The sequence below is a fragment of the Cariama cristata genome, unplaced genomic scaffold (assembly GCF_000690535.1).
Source record: "Cariama cristata isolate BGI_N322 unplaced genomic scaffold, ASM69053v1 scaffold14905, whole genome shotgun sequence".
Classification (NCBI taxonomy): Eukaryota; Metazoa; Chordata; class Aves; order Cariamiformes; family Cariamidae; genus Cariama; species Cariama cristata.
Window position 1 is genome coordinate 735 of NW_009619322.1, and position 8,956 is coordinate 9,690.

General features: G+C 44.7%; 1 protein-coding gene across 1 annotated transcript; it reads right to left on the reverse strand.

Moving 5' to 3' along the window:
- Positions 1–368: 368 nt before the first annotated feature.
- LOC104162484 (keratin, type II cytoskeletal 1-like) lies at positions 369–7,004 on the reverse strand. The gene is made up of 8 exons (XM_009701217.1): positions 6,944–7,004; positions 4,726–4,904; positions 3,111–3,328; positions 2,354–2,414; positions 1,636–1,731; positions 1,115–1,279; positions 900–1,025; positions 369–593 (listed from the first exon to the last, which is right to left on the reverse strand). Exons 1-8 carry the CDS (start codon positions 7,002–7,004, stop codon positions 369–371), a joined length of 1,131 nt encoding a protein of 376 aa, XP_009699519.1.
- Between the last annotated feature and the right edge of the window lie 1,952 nt (positions 7,005–8,956).

Here is an 8,956-nt window from a genome sequence, read left to right on the forward strand (position 1 = left end):
TCACAAGAGACTACCATTTGCTTCATTTCTCTAGGAAACTAGGATAGGAAGTAAGATAGGTTGTTCTGATGGTAGGTGTTAAGGACCACCGACAACCAAATGGTAACATTGCTCTCAAAAAAGCAAAGTAAAGCCTTGAGGTACTTACAGATTGTGGCTGGCGAGCCTTCCTCTATCCTGTGAAGGAAAAGTGACATTGGGATAATGCATCCAATAAAAGTAAAAGTTGGTCTAGGCTCTATCAGTAAGCCCGTGAAAGAGGTCACTCCTTCCAGGCAGGAATTCATCCTGGAGATCTAAGTGATAGATCAAAGAATGGGACACACCGCTTTGTACAGGTGCTTCTATCCACGATGAATAGTTTGCACCTACCTGGTCTCCTCCTCCTCAAGGAGTGATCTATACATGGCAATTTCAATATCCAGGGCCAATTTCGTGTTCAGGAGCTCCTGATAATCATGAACAAGGCGAGCGAGATCATCTTTGGCCTGCTGCAGGGCATTTTCCAACTCCTGAAGTTTTTGCTGGCCGTCTTCGATGGCAGAGCTCCCACGCTGCTCAGCATGTTTAATGGTTTCTTGGAGGCTGGCATTCTGCAGAGGACACAAACAGAATGTGTCCATTTCCCTTCTACGGGACGGGGATTTTCAAATCCTTCTGGCAGTTCTTGGAAATTAAAAGATCCGTCTCAATGACAGAACTCAGAAGATACATTGGACTTGGTAAATGAACCCAAATTAAATCTCAGTGTAGACAGCCAAAATTTAAATCTGCTTCATTGTGAACACAAAATGTCATCTCTAGATTTGCCTCCAAAGGACAGGCTACCTTTACTGCACTGTGTCCCCATGTAAAAGCAACTTAAATAGTTTAGTCATGTTGGAAAGTATTAGCTTTACCTTTTTCCTTGCAATTTCAATTTCTGTTTGTAGTCTTTGGATCTGCCTTGTAAGTTCCTGGATTTCCTGATAACTGTTCCTCAGTTGCTCACGTTGATTTACCCACATGTTCTGAAGGTCCTGGTACTGATGTGCAGAGAAGAGAACAGACATTTTTGGTATCTTTTCCATTGAGCAGACAGACTTGCCTCCCTATCTTCTTGATGTCTACTCACCCTGCCCTGATACATGGCATCTACTTCAGCTTTGCTTCTCTGAGCAATTGTCTCGTACTCCTGCCTGACTTCTTCGACGATGCCATCCAGGTTCAGATCTCTATCGTCGTCCATGGACAGAATGACATTGGTGTTGCCAACTACTGTTTGCAGCTGGGACAGCTCCTGCAAGGAAAACAAGATTTGGGATTTTAACAGGCTATGTGAGCAGTCCAGGTTGTGTTATGAGGCAAGAAATGGGACCCTCTGGCCAGTTACCCACTGGAACTTCCCTACCTGCATCCCCCACGTCCTATTGTTCCACCACCAGTTTTAATTTTCAAGCGTGTCTCCCAGCCATCGTGATACACCAGACCCCCTTTTCACTCACAGATTAAAAAGGATTTTATAAGATCAAAGGCCAAGGATGATCCACTCTCCACACCAAAAAGTCCTGTTCAGGCAAAATTTCTGGGAACCTCCAAAAGATATGTGTCCTTCAAGACCCAAGGGTAAGTCTTTAATCTGAGAAGCATACTCACAGCTTCATGTAAGCATCTGAGGAACTCAAGCTCCTGCTTCAGTATTTCCACCCGAACATCAAACTCCATTTTTCCCATGTAGGCACTGTCCAGTTCCTGTAAAAAAAAGCCGTAGGCATATTTGTATTTCTTTGATCCAAAGTCTACACTGAAGTGCAATTCTTGCAAAACTTGATACGTTTCTTTAAAGCCTTCATTCCTGGGGTCAAATAATGGCCCACGAATATCAGATTTCATTTGAAAAGCAGTTGGAACGAAGGGAAAGTTTTTAACTCTTAGAAGAAAAGAATGGCTTGGAAATAAGCAAAATAGCTGGGGCAATAAATCTGTTCCTGGAGAAAATGCAAAATGTTGGAACATAGATTTCATTAATTCTTCTAATAAAAAGTTGTCTAAATTCTCTGTTCTCCTATCTAAGCCATCTATAGACATTATTTAACCCCTAATAATGATGTCTCACCTAGGTTGTGGTTGAGTGAATAGAGACAGATCAGCACTTTTTAGATATTCATCCTACAAAGGACCGATTGATTCAGTCTCTAAAGGAAAGGATTTCTCTCCAGTCTTGCAGTAAAAAGCTCAGGTTTTCAGTTACTTCCATTAGAGGACAGTTAGACAAAGTTAGGCAAAGATCCTGCTTTTGAAAACTTCGGCAGCCATCCAGCCGTTGCTTTATTTCTGAGGCTTTGATTTAGCTCAGTGTCTTGGATTACTTTACCTTTTTAAGCTCCACAAACTCCTCCTCTTTAGACGCGCGCTTGTTGATCTCATCCTCGAATCTGTTGCAACAGAGAAAAGAGATATGTAGCTCATCGCCTACCTTACTTTTTCAGTCAAGTGGATCAGAAACCAAAAGGAATCATCCAAACGGGGAAAGTCTCAAGTTTTCATTTAACTGCAATTTCTGGCAACTGCAAAGGCAATTGCAAACCCTTTGCAAAACCATTTGCTAAATTAGCCAACAAAATGGGATAGACACAGATCAGTTCTAACATCCCTGTAATTCTGAGCCGAACTTCCCATTTTTCAGAGCTGTGGATGTATATTATCTTTTGGGTGCAGCTAAGCCAGAACAAGTGACGACTTCTCAATTTGTCCCCACTGCTCAGCTCTCTCCCTCCCCTCCCCACTGTCCAGGTTGACCACAACTCCACAACTACTAGCAGGAGTAAGGACTCCTAGGTTACTCATTGCTTGGGGGAGGAAGGGCATGAAGGAGGACAGGAGGAGAGAAGAGTGGGGTAGATCTACAGGGCCTTTGATTTTCCTCTTCCTGTTCTGGGTTCTGCCCTCACCAAATCTGCTTTGGTCTTCCAGTGCCAAAGTCAAGTCCCGTAATGAACCTACTGCAGAGCAGTGCTGTGATGGCTACAAAACTCTTGAAGGTGCAAAGCTAAGCTATGCCATCCCAGGGCTGGATTAGCATTGCCTTGGAAAATTCCAGTATGCTTTTTCCCAGACTTGTGATTATTCACCTCTTTTTATAATCTTCAACAAGTTGAAGCATATTGTACGCTTCCGGATCCAGTTGCTCCTTCTGGTCCTGGAGGGTTTCTAGCTGCCTCTGCAGGCTGCTGATGTAGGATTGGAAGAAAGAGGTGATATTTCTGCTCTCTTCTGGTCGGGCACTTTGCTGCTGCAGAAGTTCCCATTTGGCCATCAGAGCCTGGTTCTGCCGCTCAAGACATTGAACCTGAAAGACAAAGCAGAAGAACATCTCAGCCGCTGGAATGCACTGAGGGAAACACCAACATCAACATTAGTCCCTATAGCAAACCAAATCCTGGTTAGTATTTCCAACACAGTAACATCCAGAGGTTGCGTCAGGTGGGACCAAGTGTAGTAACACTGGTACCAACACACAAAACAGCTTAGACCAAAGGGGGGACATGTCTTTTTTCTCAATCTGTTGCACAAGATGAGTATGATTTTACTGCTGCTTCTCAAAGTTGATACTGAAATCTTTGCTGGCTTTTCATCTCTTAAATGCATATTTAGGGGGATGATTGGAGTAGAGGGAGAGAAGTAGCTTAGACACCCAACTACAAGAGAAGAGTTAGGGCCCTCTCAGAAGACCACAAAGGACCACTCTCTTCCCAGATATACCTTGCCTTAGAGAAGAAGGTCAGGAAGACCTATAACGTGCAGAGATGGTATTTTTGGAAAGCAGAGAGATAGCATCTCTTCAACTGGGACACTGAACAGGTTATAACCTGGAAGCTGACATCCAGAAGGTTTCAAAAGGGGAAAAAAAAAAAAAAAAGGAAGTCAAAGGTGCTCCTATTTTTCACGATTAAGCATGCTTAAAGCTTCTGGGTGTAACCAACACCTTTTCTATAAGGTAGTACAAGAAGCCCTTAAGTCTTCACATGTAACAAATAATAGAAGTTTCCACCCTACGCAGAGGCACATGTCACCACCCAAACAAAAGCACGTGTCAGGTCTGCGTGGGTGGAAGTGTTTTTGTGACTGTTTCGTTCCTGTGTCTGTGAGCAGACATGAAAGAGAAGACAAGACTGCAGACAGAGGTGAAAGTATTGTAGTGTAAACCAAAAAAGAGGCCAAGAAGAAAGACGTGAGGGCCTCTGCCCACCTGAAAGAGGCTAGGACCTCCAAGCAAAGAAATAATTTGTTTCACAATTTGGAGAAATACAACATTTTGTTTCGCTTGAGAAAAAAAACAAAACACATCAAGGACGTCCAAGTCCATCACCCATTTTTCCTGCTAGCATCAGCAATTCCCAGGCACCAGAATAGTACTAGCCTTGCAGAAACCCTTTTCCTCAAAACAGAAGTGAGTTAATGTGTTGGTGACATCCCAGAAGTTTGTTACTGTTCTGCCACAAAAGACAACTTGGAGATCCTTATCCCAGGGCTAAATGTAAGTGATTCATGCAATGGTGTTTATAGCAAGCTCTTAATGAAGTTCTTAATAACTTCACTCCAGCAGAAGGGAATCCTGCCAATGCTGTGATTTTTGAGGGGAGGAGATACAATGCAAAGGTGTCCCCATGACTGTCACAGGCAGAGGAGCACCCCTTATACTTCCCCCTTCCCAGATAAGAAGTAAAAAAGAGAGCAGGGACTCACCTTTTCGATGAATGATGCAAATTTGTTGTTGAGAACTTTAATCTGCTCCTTCTCATCGGACCGCACTCTCTGGAACTCAGGGTCAACTTGTACTTGTATCGGCTTCAGCAGGTTGATATCGACACGGACCTCCTCGATGCCTCTGCTAACACCAGCCTGCCCAAAACCCTGTTCAGCCCCTTGCTCACCAAAAGCGCTTCTACCAAGGCCTCCTCCAAGCACCTCCCTGCCTGAACTTCTTCCACACGTGCTACCAAGCCCTGCTTCACCACCTTGAAAAACTCCCACAAAATAGCCTCTTCTACCAAAGCCCTCATCAAGATGTCTCCTACCACCAAATCCCAGGCACCTCCCATATCCTATTCCTTCTCCTCCGTAGCCTCCAGCAGCAGGAACATTCCTAAATCCACCAAGGTTGTGGAGACTCCTGCTGCCATAACCATACCCATAACCACCGTATCTTCCTTCTCCTCTATGGTCTTCACAATGGCTCATGGCAAATGAATTTCTCCCACCACCCAGTGTGCCATAGTGAGCAGAAAAAGAACTGAAATTCCCATCCCCAAATCTGAAGAAATGGTGGCTCATAGCGTCGCTTTCAGAGCGTCAAGAGAAGATGAGAGAGCAGGTGGGGAAGGTTGTAAAACGGGAGGAGAAATGAGAGTGAAGGATCCTCAGCTCCTCTGGTGGGGGTGAGGAAAGTTCTCCTTTATACGTTCTGGAGGAGTTAGCCTCCATTCCGTGGTAATTAGCAGGTCTGTTGATGTTGTTATTGGGTTTGGTTCATCAGGCAGCAATTAATGACTGGCTGAAGAGAGGTCAGAGTAAACACCACACACCAATGGAGGAATTGTGAAATTCCCCAAATCCTGCTTGACTCATGAGTTTTGCTCAGATGAGATTTCCTTATCTCATTAGCTTGCCCTCCATCATTAATTACAGTTCGCACAGTTATCCGTGCACATTGCCGTGGTTTATTCTCTCTCAAATTTCCCCACCTCTTTTGGCATTTCATTTCATGAGACAGAAGGCCTTGATATTGTCCTCGTATTGACTTGGGGGTGGCTCCTCTCGCTTCACCACATCACCAGGAGCACCTACTACAGAAAGCAAAGACCGCAGCTCCCTTAGCTTCCCGTTCTTTCTTTTCTCTCATTCCCAGTATATCCACCCATGAGTAAGTATTGCTTCTGCAGGGAGAGGGGAGGTGTTGCGATCTGGTCTTCTTGCTGGTGCCATAAAAATTATCTGCTTTTGGTTCATAAAGCTGAAATAGTGTCTAGAAAACAGAAAAAATGGAATCTCTATGTATCAATTTTAGCTTCCAATAAGTGGATACAGAGCTTTAAATGAAAAAGAGAAAGCTCTGAGCTAAACTTTAGTCAATTAAACCAGTCTTTTAACTATTAAAGAAAAAGATGAGGTCACCTTAGGGAACACTTCCATAGACTAGGACTTTGGCCCTTCTACTCTGGTTGCTCCTGCTCTTCCATGTGGGAATAGTTAGACCATGAACTAAAACTGCCTGTTCGTAGGTTGGTTTTTTTAAAGACCCCACTACTCGATAACTGAGATATCAAATACAGAGCTGGGCTCCAAGCTTTCCACCCAGAATCTCCCACTGAACATTGACCTGATCCATCCTTCTTTCTTCTCATCTCTGTGCAAAACTCCACCTTTCCAGCCTGGGCACACTCTGGTGCAAGGCTCACTGGCCATGGACTCATCAAAAAGCATTTGGGAGCTAAGTCCTGCTGCTGACAATGCCACCGAGAATCTTCAGCCTTGACTAATGTCTCAAGAAGACAACTGAGATCTGGTACACTGTCTCCAGAAGCACTAGTGGAACGATTTCCACATGGCAACCCCTCCTCTTTGTCCCCTATACAACATTAGGAGGAGCTGGGCTTCACCTGAAGGGGATGGTCGTTCTTCCAAAGGTGTTGGATAAAGCCACACCGTGAACCCTTCAGTTACGTAGAGGTTATGTGGTCAGGGCTTTGTAATCCTTGCTCTGGCTCCATTTGGAAAGTGCTTCATAAATCCCCTAAATGGAAGGTTTGTAGGGAGAGGTTATTAGACCAGCTGTTATTAGACCAGCTGAAATATCTTGAGGCTGACACGATTTTGGATACTCAGTGACCAAATGAAGGGCTTTTCCCTGAAGTAGACACAGTGTTTTCCAGACAACCAGATGAGAAGTAGTACTTCTCCTTACCACACTTGGTCTCGTCTAGCCTTACATCAGGAATGGCCAACCGGTAGCCCAGACCTTCCATTTGTGCTACTTTTTCATAATTAAACTTTACTGGTTACTTACATTTTACTGAGAATTTCAACCAAATTTCCCACTGAATTCCCTCTCTTTATATACCTATGTAAAAATCTGGCTTGGATTGAGAATTTTGTGTCCTGATGGAAAGAGTAATTACAGTGAACAGAAAAAATCTGTAATGACCACGATTTTAAAAGTGAGTGGGGGGAAACCTGGAAACCAACCCATTACAACACATCTGGGTAAGGTTTGCGAAAGTGTTAGGATATTACACAAAAACCTTTCCTATTCTGTTTTAGTTGGCCTCAGTAGTTTCTAGATCCTGGTGCAGCTCAAGACCAACCAATGTAAATGGTTGGGTTGGCTCCCCGACCTCCCATATTTCAGTCAAGCTGAAAGATGCTTTCAGAACTGTATCCGCTCCCTGCAAAATTCTGCGTAGGCCAAACTGCGTCTGAAAATGCTGAGACTGGAACTCCTGTGTGACCTTGGAGCCATTATTAGGCTCAGGTAAAGGTTAGGATGATAATACATGACTTCATGTCAGGAGGAGGTGAGGCTCAGTGGACATGACCCATGATTTTCCTTGTGAGGTCTGAGCTAAAGCATCCCTTTTGCTTGCCTTAACTAACAATTCCTCAGCAACATGCACAAGAGTTTCTAAAGGGTGGCTGTTGTTCACCTGTCTGTTGAGTTTGTGAATGAGTGTTTCGGGTACAATTCATCTGCATCCCTCTTTCCATTTGGAGAGTCGCTCATTCCAATGCATGCTGCATCGGGCAATACTTGAGATCATCCACCTGGATCTTGGAAGGAAGTGTTATGACCTAGGGGAGGGAACACCCACAGACCAAACAAGCCAGCTCCATGTGGAACAATGGTTTGATAGATGTCTATCCAATATCACTGCCCTAAATACATACATCAACTTGCTGCGTGAAGCAAACCGGGGGGCAACTCATACAGAACCACTGCATTGATCTCCGAGGCAGACGTGTCCTGCTTGAGAAGGCCTCCTGCAAACCCTCCACAAGAAGAGCAGCCATCCTACCCCACATGCCATGTAATCCAGAGCACGACGTGTAGGCTGCTGTTGTGATCATCGTTATCACCAGCTCAGCCTTGGCACAAGAGACCAAGCCACACCTGAACCTGCTGAGCTGGCTCCAGAGGCAGCGCTGCATCCAGAGAGATGTTCACGCATCCTGCCGATGAAGGGGGAGCTTCCTGTGATATCCTTCTCTTCCCTGCAATGAGTTGGCATTGCTCTTGGATGCACCTGGGTAGCTTCTGCTCTGATCCTTTAAAAGAAACAGTAAAACAGTTCCCAATGTGCATGGACCAAAAGGACCACAGGTTCAACCTTACCACAGAGGTAGGTTATCACCGAATCTACCAGGGAATGGAAGTCTTCTGGGGCTATTCAAATAGCCACATGGTCAACCCAACTTTTTGTTGTTGGGGATTTTTGGGATAAATTTAAATTGCATCCCGAAAGTTGTTCGTGTAAAATTGACTGCCTGGGCTTCTTGTATAACTCTTGGAGCAAGCACAGAACGTCCATGTGTTATTCTTCCCATCCGGAACAGTCCATGAAGCAGGTGATGATGTTCCTCCCATCTGGAGAAGCCTCTGAGATAGGTGACATGAGTGTGCCTTTCTGGATGGTCTCATTTCCCTCTATGGGCCATAAGGGAACCTGGAGAACTCGCTCAACTCCCGAATTTTAGGTGGTGAAAGAAAAGTGAGTTGAGCTGTCCTCCATCAGACCTGTGTCACAGAGGCTGCACCAAGGGTGAACATGTTCAAACCATAAAGACAATTCACAAACAGACCCAAAGTTCTACTCTTTGAGCACAACTAATGCAGGAACCTGCCAGCCTCCACAACCCACATCCGAATCTGTCCGCCTCCAGGCAACCCAAATAATAAATGGGAATAATAAATTCTAGTGCT